This window comes from Panthera leo, chromosome B3 (assembly GCF_018350215.1).
Source record: "Panthera leo isolate Ple1 chromosome B3, P.leo_Ple1_pat1.1, whole genome shotgun sequence".
Lineage (NCBI taxonomy): Eukaryota > Metazoa > Chordata > Mammalia > Carnivora > Felidae > Panthera > Panthera leo.
The window spans coordinates 60601792-60622667 of NC_056684.1; the positions used below are offsets into that span (position 1 = coordinate 60601792).

General features: G+C 40.7%; 1 protein-coding gene across 3 annotated transcripts in view; it reads right to left on the bottom strand.

Annotated features, from left to right (window-relative positions):
• The window catches only part of CAPN3 (calpain 3), a 50286-nt gene extending 29759 nt beyond the window's left edge, over nt 1–20527 (bottom strand). For all 3 annotated transcript variants that reach the window (XM_042942301.1, XM_042942299.1, XM_042942300.1), the window contains exon 1: nt 20219–20527. In XM_042942301.1, the coding sequence (XP_042798235.1) occupies nt 20219–20527 (309 nt within the window). The remainder of the gene's footprint in view (nt 1–20218) is intronic.
• Nucleotides 20528–20876: the final 349 nt, after the last annotated feature.

Consider the following 20876-nt stretch of genomic DNA (forward strand, 5'->3'; position numbering starts at 1 on the left):
CTTATACATGTGTTATACCTATGGATAATTGCAATATCAGAGGAAGAGAGAGAACAGAGCAGAAGAAACATTTGAAGTAATAATGGCCAAGAACTTTCTCAAATTAATGACAGATACCAAATCACAGATCCAGGAAGCTCAAAGAGCATGAAATGGCATAAATACTAGCAAAATACAACAACACAAAACTACTACGCTTAGGCATGCCATAGTCAAACTGCAGATAACCAAAGACAAAAAAAAAAAAAATCTTGAAAGAAGTCAACAGGGGAACAAATCCATTTCCTATAGAGAAATGAAGATAATTATAGCAGACTTCAGAAGCCATGCAAGCAAGAAAGACTGGATAGAAATATTTAAATTGATTAAAGAAAATCCCATCAAGCTAGAATTCTATATGCAAGAAATTATCTTTCAAAACCGAGGGAGAAATAAAGACTTCCTCAGAAAAAGAAAACCAGAGAGAATTTATTGCCAATAGACTTGCCCTGCAAGAAGTGTTAAAAGAAGTGCTTCAGGGAGAAGGAAAATGATATAGGTCAGAAACCTTGACCTACGTAAAGAAAGGAAGAGCATCAGAGAAGGAATAAATGAAGGTAGAATAAAACTTTTATTTTTCTTATTCTTAATTGAAAGATAACTTTGTTTAAAGTACTAATAATTACAATGTGTTGAGTAATTATAGCATGTGGATAGATGAAATGAAGGAAGGAAGGAAGGGGGGAATTGGACATTTTCTATTATAAGGTGTCAGACTACATATATAATAGCATAGTGTTATTTGAAGGTAGAATTAGATTAGTTGGAAGTGTATATTGGAAACTGTAGCATAACCATTAACATTAAAAAATGCAACTGATACACTTAAGAGAGAACATAAAATTGTCTCATACAGAATATTAAATTACTGGAAAAGGCAGAAAAGGGGAGGGGGAGAAACAAAGAACAGTTCTCACAGATAGAAAACAGTTACAAACATGGTGGATAGGAATCCAGCTATTTCATAATCACTTAAATGAGAATGGTCTAAATACACCAATTAAAAGATACAGATTGTGAGCATGGATAAAAAAAGAGACCCAACTATATGTTGTCTACAAGAAACTAGAGAAGGATGCACCATGCTAATGTTAATCAAAAGCAAGGTGGAGTCATTGTGTTAATTTCAGACAAAGCAGACTTCGTAACAAAGAATATTAGACATAAAGAGTTGTATCACATAGTGATAAAGGAAGGAGTCCGTTCTCTGAGAAAATACATAGTCCTAAATGTGGACGCACCACATTGCATTGTAAGAAGTCTGGCTGGTCAGCACAGACCTTTCTGTTTAAACAGAAGCGGCATGTCCCTGATGAGCCAGCCTTAGGCGAAAGGTTCAGAAGGCATCTCCAGCTTCCCACAGCCTCCTGTTTCTTAACTGTTCACCACTTTTCATGGAACTCTCCTTGAAACTGTGAGCCTCAGTGCTCTCAGCCACTCCACTTTCCCACCCCCAGAACACCTGCTCTCAAGAAGCCTTGATAATCAATTATGCCTTACTGTTTAACTCTGAATAAAGCCAGCGTATTAGCTCTCTTAAAAATATTTACAGGCTCAGGACCTCTAAAGCGTTATAACAATCTCTAGTTCAGGAATAGAAAATAACACCTACCATTTCAAGAGGAACCAGAAAGGTGTTCTGGGGGCACATAGGGAAGAGAACCTTGATAAGCCACTTGCTCAGATCGTGGATCCATGGCCTCTGGCCCTGGACCACTTGACCTCCTGTCCCCAAGAGCTGTCTCCTGAAGCCCTGTCCCTCCCATCCCTACCTTTGGCCTCTTCCACGTGATGGCCTTCATCTTGGTTTTCTGGCTCAGCTCATGGGAGCCCAGGGCCTGAACACCTGCTGGGAACACACGGTCTTCAAAGAGGCACTTCTGAGCAAGGCACCGTCGTCTGAGAACAACAAAATCCTGCCCCTCATACTTGAGGGGCTGTGAGACGGTGCCCTCTCCATTTCTCCTGTCCCTCTCCCGGATCACGCGGTCACAGAAAAATCCTGGCAGCAGGTAGGGCATGGTGACCGCTCAGGGAGTGGAACTGGACCTTCACTGCGGCCTCTCTCCCACTGCGCCCTCAGTCCAGGCCTAATCCTCCCATGAATGGGCCGGAGCCTATATAGCTCCTCCACCCTCAGCAGCGCGATGCAAATGAACACAGTCCAGAGAAAGGCCGTGGTCAGAGTCAGCAGCTTTGGCTGGAGGCCCCTGAGCCCACGGTCAAGGGGGAACACCATGCCAGTCCGGGAGCCAGCAAGGGGAGTGAGAGAGCCAGGACAGCCCAGGACAGGCCTCAATGGCTTGTAGACCTTTAGGGTACTTCCATCAGCCTTGCTGGGATTCCTTCTTTAAAGGGAAAAAATATAGTTACCGAGAGGCTTACCCTGCCTCAGCAAAAGGCATTCATGCCTTTGACACTGGCGGCCAATGGGATATAGCATGGGGCCTTCGAAACATGCTGTATACACTAATCCTATACAGGCTGCTGAATGCATAGAAGGAATCTGCTCCAAGCCATTGTCTGAGGTTAATGAAGCCTTCATTCTCCTGATGTCCCTGCCCCATCCCCCCAAAGACCTTGACTGGCCATTTAGGGCCATTTAGGGCCATTTAGGAAGGGTAGGTAACTTGGCCCTGGTAGAGTAGGCCCCATGGTAACAAACAGACATCCACGGTTACAACTTCAGAATCTTTGAGGCAGAGAATGTGGGTGGGGAAGGAAGGAGAAATGTGTTTGTCAGAATTATATTCACAAGGAAGCCCCGCTTTTTCAAAGCCTCCCCATGCTTCAGTGGGCAACTCAATGTGAGAGCTGGGAGCTGATGGCAGGTGGACACTCGGGCCTGGCAGGCTGCCCACTAGCAGGGCGCTGTCCCCACCCAGTCACTGGCTCCTGCCAGCCTGCATCTACTGTGGGCTTTTCCAAGTGTGGGCTTTGGACTACCTGCATCAGAATTGCCTGGGATGCCGGTTTAAAATGCAGATTCCCAGGATTCACCTTAGACTTAAGGATGTAACTATTCTTGGTAGGGGTCTGGGACTCTTCACTCTAAAGAAGCACCCAGGAGATTCTTACGTCTCCCGGGGTTTGAAACCATGACATTAGCATTACAGGGCACTCAAAATAATTTCTGAGGTCGGGTCTTTTGTGAAATAATTATATTTTATTCTGTTTATACGTGAACAAAGTTTAATAAAATCAGTACAAAAGATACATAGAGGAATAGGAGTCTCTTGCCCTGCAAATCCCTCTCCTCAGAGACAGCCACTTTCAATTCTTGTAGCAATTTCTTTTGGTATTTACCTCTGTATTTCTAAAAAACATCGTATATTATTACTTTTTAATTTATTGTTTTTAGAAGGTATCAGCAGAATTCCTATTTTGGCCAATGAGATTTAACCTTCTCACATGAAGCTCTGCCCACCACCTTCCCAAAATAGTAATGTCATAAATTTTGGTAAGATTAAAATTCAGTATTTACGTGAGTATGATGAGGTGACTATTGTTCGCTTCTTAGCTAAGTGTTATGCTGTTTTACATTTCCTTTCTGTATGAATTTTTTCCCTCTTATTCTTTATAATTTTCTGATTTTCTATGTATTGATCAATGCTTTTCCTCAGCAGTAGTTTTCCAAATACTTAAACTCGTCAGATAACCTAGTGGTTCCATTGCTCTCCCACCAAGGCCTTCCTCTGCAGCCTCGTTCTCCCATACAGACCGGACTGGCCGCCCTTCAGGTCTGGAGCAGTGGCCTGGGATGGACTGGGCCCTTCTGGTGCCATTCACTTCCCGGATCTTAACGCTTCTTTGGTTTACTCCTTGATTGGTTTGGCCGACAACTTGCAGCTTCCTAGGTAAGGGTGCACAGGAGGTAAGTGGCCTCAGTCCTTGCCCATCTAACTACGTTTTCTACTTGTCTCATGATTGAAAATTTGGCTAGGTATTTTAGATTGAAGAGCATTTTCCTTTCAGAATTTTTAATGCATGGTTTCATTGCTTCTAGCATCTGGAGTTGTGAGAAGTATGGTACAATTCTGATGAATATTCCTTTGTATGTGACCTGTCTTTTCCCTCTAAAAGATTTTAGGGTTTTCTGCCCTTCCCTCCTACTCCTCCCACTCCCAATTCCAAAAACCAAATTTATGTGCCTTGGTATGAGGTGGGTTTTTTTTTTTTGTTTTTTTTTGTTTTGTTTTTAAATTCTTCGTGCTGAGCACTCAGTGACTCCTTTCCATATAGGGACTTTTGTCCTCAGTTTTGGCATATTCTTACATTATTTCTTTGACATTTCTCTCCCTTTCAATTATTTCCTTCCTTCCTTTCTTCCTTCCTTTCCCCCTACCTCCTTCCTTCCTTTTCGTGAAACTTCTAAAAATCCAATGTTAAACCTCCTCTAAGTTTATTGTATTTTCCTATTTTTGTGTTCTACATCCTAGATTTCCTTGATTTTATATTTTAGCCCTGCTACTAAAATATGTAAATTTCCACTCTCATAGTTTTCTACTTTATATTATGAAAAACTTCAAACTTACAGGAAAGTTTAAAGAAGGGACACCCATATAGCTTACATCTAGATTCAACAATTGTTAACATTTTGCCATCTTTGTTTTACTGATCTATATACGTATATATGGATCCTATTTTTTTTGCTGAACCATTTGAAAAAATGTTGACAGTGTCATGACACTCCACACCTAAATACTTAAAGGTATACTTAGGCTACAGCAGGCATCTCCTAAGTACAAGAGCACTTTCCTACTGACTTGAATGCCATTATCGCTAAGAAAATTAACTATTATTCTCTAATATTATCTAAAATCTAAATCCAAATGTTAATTTCTTTTTTTAAAATTTTTAATGTTTATTTATTTTTGAGAGAGAGAGAGAGAGAGGCAGAGAGAGAGGGAGACACAGAATCCGAAGTAGGCTCCAGGCTCTGAGCTGCCAGCACAGAGCCCGATGCAGGGCTCAACCCCACGAACCGCAAGATCATGACCTGAGCCAAAGTCAGACACCGAACCAACTGAGCCACCCAGGTGCCCCTCCACATGCTAATTTCTTCAGTTTCCCAAATGTCCTTTATAGCTGCTTTAAAAAAAAAAAAAAAAAAAGCCAGAATCCAATTAAGGTTGAAGTGAGCATTAGTGAACTGGAAGGGAGGTCAGAAGAAATCTCCTAGAATATCACACAGAGAAGCAAAGAGATGGGAAATTTTTTAAAAAGAAAGAAAAAAAGGTTAAGCTATATGGGGGCTAGAGCAAGGTAAGTTCAGCATATATCTAATTGGAGTTCCAGAAGAAGATAATAGAAAATATGGAAAGAATTAATATTCTAAGAAAGTTTTTACAGTTAATCATTGACTCCAATCCTCAGATTCAGGAATCCCAAGGAATACTAAGCAGGAAAGATGCAGAAATACATGTTGAAACAAACACAACATAGCAATATGGCAGAATACCAGAGACAGCGTAATCTTAAACACAGTCAAAGAGAAAAGGCAGATGGCCTATTAAGGGATACCAATTAGAATGATTGCGGATTTCAGCAAGAATGTAAGCCAGAAGATAGTAAGGAGAATCAGCCTAGGACTGATTACCCAGGAAAACGATTTCATGAATGAGAGTTAATTTTATACAAATAAAAATTGAGAATGCTTACTACAAATAGATTCTCACCAAAGAAATTGTTAAACAAGATACTTTAGGAAAAAGCAGAATTATTCCAGAAGGAAAAGTCTAAGACTCAAGAAAGAACAGTAAACAAGAGAAATTGGTAAACGTGTGTAAAATATTGACTGTTTTAGAAAAGTATATTTCCTACTTTTTAAGGTTGAAAAATCAATATAGAGCTAAAATTCTGAGCGACAATGACAGATTAGTTGGGAGAAGAATATTTAGAGTCAAAGTGCCTTATGGTATTCATATTGTTTTTGAGGAAACTAAAGCTATTGATCAACTTCAGGCTTTGTCAGGATGAAACATATGTTAAGTATTTAGGGTAACCACAGAAAAAAACAGAAATAGTCAATAACATCTGAACTAATAGAAAAAAAGAGAAAACACTTTTAATACGTTTTTAAAAGGGTGTAAAGAGGAAAAAAGCAACATTTAAAAAGTAATACCAACGGAAAGGTTATGGTTAAGATGACAGTAATAAATCCAATAGAGATAGATGTTCATAATCAATGTAAATGGACTAAAACCTTCAGTTAAAAGACAAAGGTTTTCAGATTGCATTAAAAAAACAACAACAGCCTTCTAAGCAGTTTATAAGAAACACACCCAAGACATCAGAACATAGAAATCTATAGCAAGTCTATTCAACAGTGAAGCAGCTAAGATTAAGTTCCCTTTAAAATTAAGACCCAGGGACACCTGGGTGGCTCAATCAGTTATGTCTAACTCTTGATTTCGGCTCACGTCATGATCTCACAATTTGTGAATTTGGGCCCTGTGTCGTTAGGCTCTGCCCTAACAGCGTGGAGCCAGCTTGGGATTCTCTCACTCCCTCTCTCTGTACCTCTTCCCTGCTCATCCTCTCTCAAAAAAAATAATAAAATTTAAAAAATTAAAAAATAAAATTGGAAGCCGGACAGATTCTGTTATCTCCTTTTTGCTGGAAGATTTAGTGCAATAAAACAGGAGTTAGGTTGCTCAATACAGTTGTGCATAATGTACCAGGCAGCCCTGTCATTATTTACAAATGACCTAACTATCTGTATGGAAATGGAATCTATAGATAAATAACTTGGGGTTTTCAAATTGTTAGAATTACTAAGAGTTTAGGAAATATATTGTATATAATATGAAAGTCAAATGCATGTTTATGCCTGAGAAATTGAGTACAATTTTAAGAAAGATGCCCTTTATAAAAATAATAGCAAAAGCAAAAGATGCCTAGGAAGAAATCTGACAAAGGATGTTCAAACCTTTATGGAGAAAATTATAAAAGAACTTGATGGAAAGATACTAAACGAGACCCATTTAAATGGAGAGACATCCCTTCTCCATGGATAGGATGACTCAGTATTGTCAAGATGTGCATTATTCCAGGTTGATTCAATGCAATCTCAAAAAAATCCCAACAGGATTTTCTGTGGAACGCAATATCCTGATTCTAAAATTTAAATGGAAAGACAAGGAGCCAGATACAGTTAAAACAATATTGAAGAAGAAAAGTTAGAAGGACTGGCTCTACTGAATGTCAAGATTTATTGGCACAAGGTGTGGAGTTGGCACAAAGATAGACCAATAAACACAAGTGAAACATGGTAGAGAGTGCAGAGACAGAACCACACATTGGTAAACATTTGATCTGTTTAAAAAGTGATATTACATAACAACAGAGGAAGGATTTTTAAAAAAAAATGAATTCTGCTGGGAGCTTTGACTATCCATATGGAAAAACAACAAAATCTGATCCCTATCTTATGTAAGAAAAATCTTCTCTGGATGGATTATAGACCTAAATATAAAGGCAGAAAAATTAAGTTTCTAAATGATAATAAAGGGGCACCCTGGATGGCTCAGTTAGTTAAGCATCCAACTCCTGATTTTGTCTCAGGTCATGATCTCATGATTTGTGAGATTGAACCCCACCCCTGTGCTAACAGCAGCAGAGCCTGCTTGAGATTCTCTTTCTCTCTGCTCCTCCCCCACTCTCACATTCACAAACACTCTCTTTCTTAAATAAATAAACATTTAAAAAATGATAATACAAACTCCACACCCGAAAAACAAATAACCCAGTGAAGAAATGGGCAGAAAACATGAATAGACACTTCTCTAAAGAAGACATCCGGATGGCCAACAGGCACATGAAAAGATGTTCAACGTCGCTCCTTATCAGGGAAATACAAATCAAAACCACACTCAGATATCACCTCACGCCAGTCAGAGTGGCCAAAATGAACAAATCAGGAGACTATAGATGCTGCAGAGGATGTGGAGAAACGGGAACCCTCTTGCACTGTTGGTGGGAATGCAAATTGGTGCAGCCGCTCTGGAAAGCAGTGTGGAGGTTCCTCAGAAAATTAAAAATAGACCTACCCTATGACCCAGCAACAGCATTGCTAGGAATTTACCCAAGGGATACAGGAGTACTGATGCATAGGGGCACTTGTACCCCAATGTTTATAGCAGCACTCTCAACAATAGCCAAATTATGGAAAGAGCCTAAATGTCCATCAACTGATGAATGGATAAAGAAATTGTGGTTTATATACACAATGGAATACTACGTGGCAATGAGAAAGAATGAAATACGGCCTTTTGTAGCAACGTGGATGGAACTGGAGAGTGTGATGCTAAGTGAAATAAGCCATACAGAGAAAGACAGATACCATATGGTTTCACTCTTATGTGGATCCTGAGAAACTTAACAGAAATCCATGGGGGAGGGGAAGAAAAAAAAAAAAAGAGGTTAGAGTGGGAGAGAGCCAAAGCATAAGAGACTGTTAAAAACTGAGAACAAACTGAGGGTTGATGGGGGGTGGGAGGGAGGGCAGGGTGGGTGATGGGTATTGAGGGGGGCACCTTTTGGGATGAGCACTGGGTGTTGTATGGAAACCAATTTGACAACAAATTTCATATATTAAAAAAAATGATAATAAAGAAGAATGACTTTAGGAAAAACTTCTTTAACAGAACATGAAAAGTGCTAACCATAAAGGAAAAATAATAATTAAAAATTAATTTAGAACTTTTAAGTCAGAATTTTAAAAATAGGGGTGCCTGAGTGGCTCAGTGGGTTAAGCTTCTGATCTTGGTGCAGGTCATGACCTTGAGTTCCTGAGTTCGAGTCCCATGTAGGGTTCTGTGCTGATAGCTCAGAGCCTGGATGGAGCCTGCTTCGGATTCTGTGTCTCCCTCTCCTTCTGCCCCTCCCCTGCTCCCACTCTGTCTCTCTTTCTCAAAAATAAATAAACATTAAAAAATTAAAAAAAAAAAGAATTTTTAAAATAAAAAAAACACCTTAAGAGAGTGAAAAGGCAAGTTACAAAATGGGAGAAGATATATATAGCATATCTAACCAATAAACAATCAGTATCCAAAGAATGCCTACAGTTCAAGTTGAAAAAGACAACTCAATTGAAAAATTAGCAAAGGCAAGGTATTTCATGGACATCAAGATAACAAATGATCAAGAAATACATGAATGTGTGAAAAGATGCTCTGCCTCATTCATAATCAGGGAAATGCATCTTTTCATACATTTCTTGGCTATTTCTGCCCCTCTACCCCCATTTTCAGTATCTTACTGCTAAGCTATTTTAGCTTCTTCACTATGATGTCCAGAGCTTTGTCTTCATCATGGCCCTCAGGAGGAGCTGTTGTCTTGTGGAATATAAGAGGAGGCAGTCCTAATTATTTATTGAATTGTCACTTTCCCCAGAATTTATGCTCCCCCACCCCCACTCCAGCATGGTGCCATCGTGATTTTCTGCCGAGTAAAGAGAGGGCTGGCTCCCAGCTGGGTACCTCATTTTACCTTTGAATTACCATCATCATTATTTGTTGACTCATCATGCTAATGTATGTCATTTACAATATCTCATTTAATCCTTAAAACTCTGTGAAAGTAAGAATTTTCATATTCTTTTCAGAGATGAGGAAACTGAGACCCAAAAATGGTCAGTAACCTGCTGGAGGTCACCTCGCTAAAAGGTGGAGCTGGGATTTGAATCAAGTTTGTCTGATTTGAAAGCATGTGCTTTCCCCATCACTGTGTTATGCTCCTGTCCTTTGCTGCCTCCACTCATAGTAATTGCTACCTTACCTTGAGCATCTACCAGGACTTTAAGGCTGCTAGTTCAGAATAGCCACGTGATGAGAACATCACTATGTCCTTTATAAGCAGAACATCTTTCATATGTTCATGTATTTCTTGATCTTTTGTTACTCTCTGTTCATGAAATACCAGTCTTTTGCTAATTTTTCTATTGAGTTTGTCTTTTTCAACTTGAATTGTGGGCATTCTTTGGCTATTGATTGCTTATTGGTTAGATGTGCTATAAATATCTTTTCCCACCTCATGAATTGCCTTTTCCCTCTCTTAAGGGAATTTCTTAATTTAAACTTCTAAACATTCTATTTATGTGACTTGCTAGTGGCAGAACCAGAGTCCAGACACAGGTTTATTTGGTTCTAAGTTTAGTTTGTTTTTTTTTTAATGTTTATATATTTTTGAGAGAGAGAGTGTGCACGCATGAGCAAGGGAGGGGCAGAGAGACAGAAGGGCAGAGGATCTGAAGCGGGCTCCACACTGACAGCAGAGAGCCAGATGTGAGGCTCGAACTCATGAACCATGAGATCATGATCCGAGCTGAAGTCGGATGCTCAACCGACTGAGCCACCCAGGCACCCCTAAATTTAGTTTCCTTAACTACTCTGCACGATGCCCTCAGGTCTTCCTCTTTGTGTCTAGCCCAGTGATCCCACTTCTCTCGAAACTGTCTGACAGAAGATGACACATCTAAATCAGATTACAAGCAGACCTCCTGAGCCGGGTTTATGGGAAAGATAAGTAATATCCCTGAGAGGAGAAGCTGCGTAGCCAGTGACTGAGCCCTCAGCCCTGGAACAGAGGGCTCACTGCACACAGCCTGGGTTTTCCTGTAGTTCTGTTTCTTCCCTCTCATTCCACATTGGAAGGGAGTAATTTTATTTTTTGCCAACCTAGGGTTTCTTCTTCTCAGAGTCGAGTAGTGCAGGCCAGGTAACCCCCCTGGCTGGGAACATACACATGGAGAGTGTTAGTTACACAAGCGATGGGGCACACGGAAGGGGCCATCAGAGCAAGAGATCTCTGGTGTCACCACACATTGTCAGAAAGCTTTCATCTTCTGAGCACTGAAGCAGTGGCTAAGCTCTGGGTCCTCAAGAGTCGGTGGTCAGCTCTCCTCCACATTTTACAACTTCCTTCAACTTCATTTCAGACTGAAAGGAGCCAGGCTACTTGAAAAAATAAATTGTTCTACGTCTGGGGCAAGAAATATACAAGATGAGCCTGGGACATTCTGTTGTGGCCAGAAAGCAAGAAATCTGTTTAAGATTAATGGGGTCATGTCAAATGATATAGGCAATTTATAGGGGGTTCCCACTGGCCAAAGATGGGACAATTTGAGCATCAAGAAAGTCATGACTGTAATGGATTAAAACATGTTGCAATGTAGGGTGCCTGGGTGGCTCAGTCGGTTAAGCCTCTGACTTTGGCTCCAGTCAGGATCTCGTGGTTTATGAGTTTCAGCCCCATGTGCTGATAGCTCAGAGCCTGGAGCTGCTTCAGATTCTATATCCTTCCCTCTCTGCCCCTCCCCTTCTCGCAGTCTGTCTGTCTGTCTTTCAAAATTAAATAAACATTAAAAAATAAAAACATGTTGCAATGTTTACTATTAATCATACCCTTAGTAGGGTATTGTTCCAAGCTGTGATATTTAAGAATGCAGAGAACATAGGAATTACAGTCGATTCTCGTTATTTATGGTAGTTATGTTCTATGAGGTGCCAGTGAATGCTGAATTAGTGAATATTGAACCATTGCTCCTGGAGGAAATACAGAATTAGATTCCTGTGACCCTCTAGTCACATTTTAATCAACTGATCAATACACACTCTTAAGTGTGTTTCTGTTTAAAGACACCTTATTTAATATATTTTATTGAGTCATTAACATTGCCCTCACAACCAACTCAAGCATTAATGAAGCTTATCTAACACATGTATTTTCTCCCTGAGGCACACCCCAGCCTTCTTGCATTAGGAACATGAGAAAGCACTTTACATTTTAAACAGAGAAATCACCAACAAGAAGTGCAAAAATGTGAAAAACGTGGCACTGTGTAGACTATGAAAAGGATGCCTGTTTACAGTGTGAGAGCTAAGCTGAGAAGGCCGACTGTCCCCTTGATTTCATCTGGGAATGTGCGTGGACGGCGACTCAAAATTTTCACTGCCCTACACATGTCTGCAGATGACCACAGAAGCACCTTGGAGACTGATTTGGGGTTACAAAGAAATGTTAGTGAGTAGGGGAATTCACAAATACAGAACCCAGGAGTAATGAGGATCGACTGTATACAGATCATAGCACTGACACCTCCAGTGCTGGAAAAACCATATTACAGGGGAAGGTTAGGGGAGGTTTATAACTATTTGATCTGAAAACAATTAAAAGAAGGATGAGATTGTTGATGAACAGGGAGAATTACTACGTACAGGAAATCTGCTGACTGTTTCACTGTATTCTGGATCAGACCAGAGGTAAGGGGCAAAAATTGTGGCCAGAAGAGTTCTGGCTAGAAATGAGGATGCACTTTCACGCTGTGAAAGGTACTAACGATAGGCAGGTTATTGAAGGAGCTGGGAGCATCTGTTTTCCCTTCAAAATCTTAACATCAGGAAAGAAACTTTGAAATGGAATGGCTGAAAGAAAAGGTTTCCAAAGATCCCAAACAATACTAAAATTTATAAGGAGTTTTTGATAGCAGTTTTAATGCTATCTTCCCAGTATTCTGGGGGAATATAATAAACTTCTATTAGTTATAGAAGTTATTATAATAAACTTCTATTAATAAAGTTCTGATGGTGATTATTTAGACTTGAAGTTTGGATGAAATGGTAAAGCAAGCGTCAGCTTCTCTCTTTTTGTTTGTTTGTTTTGAGAGAGTGAGTGGGTAAGGGGAAAAGGGAGAGAATCTTAAGCAAGTTCTACCCTCAGCGTGAAGCCTGATGCAGGGCTTGATCCCATGACCCTGGGATCATGACCTGAGCCAAAACTAAGAGTTGGACACCCAGTCAACTAAGCCACCCAGGGGCCCCCTTGTTTGGGCTTTTCAAATTTTTGGCCTCTACTACAAAGCTGTCATCATCAAGACAGCATGGTATTGGCACAAAAACAGACACATAGACCAATGGAATAGAATAGAGACTCCAGAACTGGACCCACAAATGTATGACCAACTAATCTTTGACAAAGCAGGAAAGAATATCCAATGGAAAAAAGACAGTCTCTTTAACAAATAGTGCTGGGAGAACTGGACAGCAACATGCAGAAGAATGAAACTAGACCACTTTCTTACACCATTCACAAAAATGAACTCAAAATGGTTAAAGGACCTGAATGTGAGACAGGAAACCATCAAAACCTTAGAGGAGAAAGCAGGAAAAGACCTCTCTGACCTCAGCCGCAGCAATTTCTTACTTGACACATCTCCAAAGGCAAGGGAATTAAAAGCAAAAATGAACTATTGGGACCTCATCAAGATAAAAAGCTTCTGCACAGCAAAGGAAACAATCAACAAAACTAAAAAGGAACCAATGGAATGGGAAAAGATATTTGCAAATGACTTATCGGACAAAGGGCTAGTATCCAAAATCTATAAAGAACTCACCAAACTCCACACCCGAAAAACAAATAATCCAGTGAAGAAATGGACAGAAAACATGAATAGACACTTCTCTAAAGAAGACAACCAGATGGCCAACAGGCACATGAAGAGATGCTCAACGTCACTCCTCATCAGGGAAATACAAATCGAAACCACACTGAGATACCACCTCACGCCAGTCAGAGTGGCTAAAATGAACAAATCAGGAGACTATAGATGCTGGCGAGGATGTGGAGAAACGGGAACCCTCTTGCACTGTTGGTGGGAATGCAAACTGGTGCAGCCGCTCTGGAAAACAGTGTGGAGGTTCCTCAGAAAATTAAAAATAGAACTACCCTATGACCCAGCAATAGCACTGCTAGGAATTTACCCAAGGGATACAGGAGTACTGATGCATAGGGGCACTTGTACCCCAATGTTTATAGCAGCAATTTCAACAATAGCCAAATCATGGAGAGAGCCTAAATGTCCATCAACTGACGAATGGATAAAGAAATTGTGGTTTAGGGGCGCCTGGGTGGCGCAGTCGGTTAAGCGTCCGACTTCAGCCAGGTCACGATCTCGCGGTCCGTGAGTTCGAGCCCCGCGTCAGGCTCTGGGCTGATGGCTCGGAGCCTGGAGCCTGTTTCCGATTCTGTGTCTCCCTCTCTCTCTGCCCCTCCCCCGTTCATGCTCTGTCTCTCTCTGTCCCAAAAATAAATAAAAAAAAAAAAACGTTGAAAGAAATTGTGGTTTATATACACAATGGAATACTACTTGGCAGTGAGAAAGAATGAAATAGGGCCTTTTGTAGCAACGTGGATGGAACTGGAGAGTATTATGCTAAGTGAAATAATTCATACAGAGAAAGACAGATACCATATGTTTTTACTCTTGTGTGGATCCTGAGAAACTTAACAGAAGACCATGGGGGAGGGGAAGGGGAAAAAAAAAAGTTAGAGAGGGAGAAAGCCAAACCATAAGAGACTCTTAAAAACTGAGAATAAACTGAGGGTTGATGGGGGTTGGAGGGAGGGGAGGGTGGGTGATGGCTATTGAGGAGGGCACCTGTTGGGATGAGCACTGGGTGTTGTATGGAAACCACTTTGACATTAAATTTCATATTAAAAAAATAATTCCAGTTAACATACAGTGTTAACTGTATTAAGTGTTATTATCAGGTATATAATATAGTTATTATTTATTATTCTTATATATTATATATTATTTATATTTTTATATTTATAACAATAATTTTCATAATTATAATATATTTTAATTTATAATAATTATATTTACAATAAATATTTTATATTTATATTATTTATACATCATATATATAAATTATGTATTATATTTATATATTATATTACTACATATTATATAAACATATAATATATAAACATATAATATATAATATAGTGATTCAACAATTCCCTAGACAACCTGGTGCTTATCACAAGTTAACTCCTTAATCCCCATCACCAATTTCACCCATCCCCCCACCCACCTGATAACCATCAGTTTGTTCTCTGTAAGTACCAATCTGTTTCTTAATTTGTCTCTCTCTCTTTCCCCCTTTACCCATTTGTTTTGTTTCTTAAATTCCACATGTGAGTGAAATCATGTGATATTTGTCTTTCTCTGACTGACTTTTTTTGCTTAGCATTATACTCCCCAGCTCCATCCATGTTGTTGCAAATGGCAAGGTTTCATTCTTTTTTATGGCTGAATAATATTCCATTGTACATATATACCACTTCTTCTTTATCCATTTGTCTATCGATGGGCACTTGGGTTGCTTCCATAACGTGGCTATTGTAAATAATGCTGCAGTAAACAAAGGGGGGCATGTATCCCTTTGAATTAGTGTTTTTGTATTCTTTGGGTAAATACCCAGTAGTGTGATTGTTGGATCATAGGATAGTTCTATTTGTAACTTTTTGAGGAAGCTCCATACTCTTTTCCACAGTGGCTTCACCATGTGTCAGCCTCTTGTAAGCAGACCACTTCCCAAGTGTTAGTTGGGGTCTCACAGTTCCTTGGAGATCTTGAACCCCCACCTCATAGGCTCTGAGAGGGCAGAGCCGTTTCCCCCCCACCACAGTTCAGTGGGTTCCTGGCAGTTTGATTCTAGATGCCTCTCTCTTTCCCCACTCCTGTGCTTTCCACACTCTGACTTCTGGGTGTGTTGGCTCATTCTGCCTGTGTAACTCAAGACACTAACTTCCCCCTTTACCAAAAAGTTACTTTTTACTTGCCTCAGGCATGTCACAAGTTCATGAGTAAAGATGCCTTTGAGTGTCAGGTCAAGTGGAGGGATGACATTGGAGTGTGTGGCCTTCTGCCCTGTTGCTTCCCCCCACCCCACTTTGGTTTCTGTTCTAGCTCCCTTCCTCTTGTAAATAAACTAGCATTTTTCCCTCTTTTTTTTCCCCATTAAACAACAATCATGTCCCTCCTAGAGAGAAATTATCCTTTCTGTAATTATAAGAATCTTACTGATTTTTCCTTATGAGTTTTCCTCATGAAGAGAAAAGTTAGAGTCTGACATGTTAAGGATTCACATTTTGTTAAGCATGCTTGTAAATATCTTAAAAAAAATCAAAGATGTTTTTGTAGTGGTTAACAGGACTTAACCTGAAAAATGTAATGATTTATTTATTATTATTTTGGGCTTTTTCTTTGTATTGAAGTGTAATTAACATACAGTGTTATATTAGTTTCAGGTGTACAACATATTGATTCAACAATTCTATACGTTACTCAGTGTTCACTTCGTTAAGGGCAGTCACCATCTGTCACGAAACAACATTATTACAATCTTATTGACTATATCCTCTACATTGTACTTTTTATCTCCATGACTTATTTATTTTATAACTGGAAGTTTTTACCCCTTAATCCTCTTTATTTCACCCATCCCCTAACTCTCTTCCCCTAAGGTAGCCACCAGTTTGTTTTTTTTTTTGTTTATGTGTCTCTTTGTTTCTTTCTTTGTTCATTTGTTTTGTCTTTTAGATTCCACATTTGAGGGAAATCATTCGGTATTTTCCTCTGTCTGACTTATTTCACTTAGCATTATACTCTCTAGGTCCATCCATGTTGTTGCAAACGGCAAGATCTCATTCTTTTTTATGGCCTATTGTGTATATGTGTGTATATATATATATGTATACATATATATATATATATATATACACGTATATGTATATATATACATATATACGTATATATATATACATATACATATATACGTATATATGTATATATATATACATATATATATATATACACACGCACACACACACAATATGTATATGTATGTATATATACACAATATGTATATATATGTATACACAATATGCATATATATGTATATATACATATATACCACATCTTCCTTATCCATTTATCTATTGATAGACACTTGAGTTGCTGCCATATCTTGGCTATTGTAAATAATGCTGCAAAAAACATAGGGGTGCGTATATCTTTTCAAATTAGTGTTTTTGTTTTCTTTGGAAAAATACCCAGTAGTGGAATTACTGGATTGTATGGTATTTCTATTTTTAATTTTTTTGAGGAACGTGTTTTCCATAGTGGCTGCACCAATTTGCATTCCCACCAAGAGTGCTCAAGGGTTCTCTTTTCTTCACATCCTCACCAACATTTGTTATTTATGGTCTTCTAGGTTTTAGCCGTTCTGACAAAGTGATATCTCATTGGTTTTGATTGGCATTTCCCTGATGAAATTGGGCAAGAGTAATCAGTTTCCCAGAGGCCCTGTTCTAGAAGCCCATTCTCTTCTGTCCAGGGGTTTGTCATCAAGAAAATCTGGCTCAAGAATTGGGAAGTATTGTATGGTTTGTTTGCTTTCTGATTCTAGAAATAGGGGCAAGAGGAATCAGATAGCTTGGCCTCGAGACACAATGCATGAAGCTCCCCAATAGAAGAGGAAAGGCAGTGAGGGTAGCACTCATAGGCAAGTGAAAAGAGATTATAGGTGTGCCCAGACAGGTGGCCTGGGTGTCTCTTCTTTTAAGAGGGTAAAGCTGAAAGTGCAGCATCATCTTAGCTAGAATTGTAGCTGGCCTGAATAATTCTCCCCTTATCACCACCACCACCACCATCTAACTGTAACAAGTAAAACTTGATTATGAAGAAAAGCTCAGATTGGCTTTCACTGATTCTGTGCCTCAGATAGTAAAAGCAGGAATGGTCTCTTGTAGGACATAGTCTCCATTTCAGACTGCTCAAACCTGATAAAAGTCACTACATCTATGGAATGCAGGCAAAACTGACGTTTCCAATAAGTGCTTTACACTTCAGAAAGTTCTGGGATCATTTCACTCTTTCAATTTCAGTCAACTTGTGTGATTGTCCTTTCTGGACTTTAATCACTTCAACTGTATGTAAGGGGGTGTTGGTGGTAGGAGCACAGTTGGAAAGAGGTCTTTTGGTGCCCCTAATGTCACACTGACAATGGCAGTGTAAGTTTTAGGACTGAAGTAGTGCCTAGAGCATAATAGACCCTGGTAGCATTTTTATCGAAATGCAAGTATAGCTTTTAAGACTAAAAGCCACCAATAATTTCACTAAAAGCAATATTTGTAAGGTTTTTGGTTTTTTTCTCTGTAGTAATATTAGAAAAAGCTTTTAGGGGTGCCTGGGTGGCTCAGTCGGTTAAGCGGCCGACTTCGGCTCAGGTCATGATCTCGTGGTCCATGAGTTCTAGCCCCGCGTCAGGCTCTGTGCTGACAGCTCAGAGCCTGGAGCCTGTTTCAGATTCTGTGTCTCCCTCTCTCTGACCCTCCCCCGTTCATGCTCTGTCTCTCTCTGTCTCAAAAATAAATAAACGTTAAAAAAAAAAATTTTAGAAAAGGCTTTTAGGAACCCCCAGCCTTGGAATGCTGGGCTGTCCTTATCTCTTGGTGGTCAGTGCCCTCAGATGTGAGTTTTCATTCACCACCAGCAGCTGAGTACCTACTGTGGGCCTGGCCCTTCTCTGACTACTGGGGTCCAGCGTTGAATAGGAATAGGTCCTGTTATCAGATAGGGAACAGACATGTGAAAGCCTGAAGAAAGTGACACCTGAGCACTGGAGAGAGGGTGAGAGGAGCAAATCAGATAAAAACAAGGGCATTCCACTTTTCACTCATATGTGGAACTTGAGAAACTTAATAGAAGACATGGGGGAAATGGAGGGGGGAAAACTTGTTACAAACAGAGAGGGAGGGAGGCAAACCATAAGAGACTCTTAAACACAAACTGAGGGCTGATGGGGGTAGCGGGGTAGAGGGGAAAATGGGTGATGGGCATTGAGGAGGGCACTTGTTGCAATGAGCACTGGGTGTTGTATGTAAGCAATGAATAATGGGAATCTACCCCAAAACCAAGAGCACACTGTATACACTGTATGTCAGTCAACTTGACAATAAATTATATTAAAACAAGCAAAACAGAACAAAACAAAAAACAAGGGCATTCCAGACAGAGAGCATGAGCAAAGGCCTTGAGGTCTGAGGAGACTTGGAACAACAGAGGAGCTGAGTGTGTCACCGTCTGGGGGAGAGGGTGCCAGCCTGAAAAGGGCTGATAGCTCAGCTCAGGAGTTTGGAGTTATCCTGAAGGCATGGGGGGAGGGCAGAACGGTGTCACCGAAGATACTTCAGCAGGGATGGGACATATCCCAGTGCTCTGGCAGCAGGGCGGTGACTGGGCTGGAGAATGAAGTTCTTTCCAGTACTTTCTTCTAAAGAGAGAACTCAGGATAGTCACAGGCCTTACCACAGGGCTCCCAGGAGAGGAAAGGAGCCCTTGGGGGAACCCAGGGGCTGAGAACAGGGTTGTTGGATGTTTCATCTCAGGTTATAAAGAAAAACGTGGCTAATGAATAGGACTTCAGCGTCACTTGATTAAGTTAATGAATAGCTCGGGGCCTCAGCTTAAAGGATCTCCTCAGGGAAGGTTAGTTCTTGCCTTTTGAGCTCACTGTACCCAGAACGCTATCTCCTGACAGCCTTCCCTTCAGGACTCTAGGCTCCAGGAGAGCAGGACTTCTTGTCTTTCTTATCCACAGCTGTCTCCCTTGTTGCTTGCCTGCATTCCGGCCCTACCAATGCCCAATAAATATTTCTTGAATTAAGGACCAGAGTCATATGGGTGGTCTGATCAGAGAAGGGAGGCAAGAGGATATGCTTTTCTTTCTGGCGGATCACTGTATGTGAAATCCAGAGGCTGGAAGAGGTACCTAAAGAGAAAGGATTTTATTCTGGGCTGTCATGCTCACTCTGGATGTACTTCTCTCTGTGCGCCTTTATTTTCTCATGTGTGAGGCGAAGTATGTGGACGAAACTGACTGCTAGGATTTCTCCTTCTAATCCTAACACTCTATGCATGAAAAAGTGATCTTTGCCAGCTCCTCTCCTCTTTCTGGGGCTTCTCTGTTGCAGAAAGTCATGGCTGCTGGCAGACTAAAGATGTCATTCGTTGTGATTTTAGCCCTAGAAGTTGAAGGACTCTTACAAAGAATTTGTTGTTGTTGTTGTTCTGGGAAAGGGATATTTACTTTTATAGGCTGGATTACACTGAATTCCAATTTCTTTTATAGAAAGCAAGATGTTTTTTAGGAAAAGAGAGCAAGAGAGTGAGAATGGGCTCGGCCTCAGTCGAGGGCAGAGCCCTGGGGAGCCTCTGCCAGGACCCTTCCCCCAGCGCCCATGTGCACCGTGGGGCTGCGGGGAGGTGCTGAGTGGGAGGACTTCTAGGAGGGGAAAAAGCCCAACGGGCAGCCAGCAAGCTACTCACCGGAGGTCTCTTCCAAATGAACTGGATGGGGAACTTCTGGCTGTAAAAGAGAGAGGTCTCATCTGGTGGGAACTCGGGATCCAGATAAAGAACCTTCTTTTCTAGACACTTCTTGTGAAGCTGCTCAAATGTCTTCTCTTTCACTCCGATAATGGGAAAATTGCGGCTGATGATGGCTGAATAGATGCCACTTGGGTTTCCGCCCCCGGCCTCGGTGGTCTTGCCTTGGCCCTGCTGGGGAATTGGTCCCGGGGACCTGGGCTCAGCCCCTGTCCGTGGGGCCACAGATGCGCTAATGACGGTTGGCATGGCAGGCAAATTTGGAAGGAAAAGGTTTTTTAAAGAAAACAAGATAGAACTACCTTCAAGGAAAGGAAGCAACGGCAAAGGGGAAGTTGGAGTGATTCTGTCATCTGAGAGAAAATGTCCACATCCAAATTCAAAGCTCGAAGCCCATCAGAAGGTCATCCAGCTTACGTCCATCTTAAAAGCTGAGCTGTGATCCGGAAGAAATAGGTTTTCCTGAGGAAGGAGCACTAAAGGGTTTCTGCAGGAGTGTTTACCTGGGGGCTGCTACCGGCAGCATGCATGCCAGAGGGAGAGAGGGAGAGAGAGAGAGTGAGGGCTGTGTTTCAGTGGCTTGGAGAAGCTTGAGCCA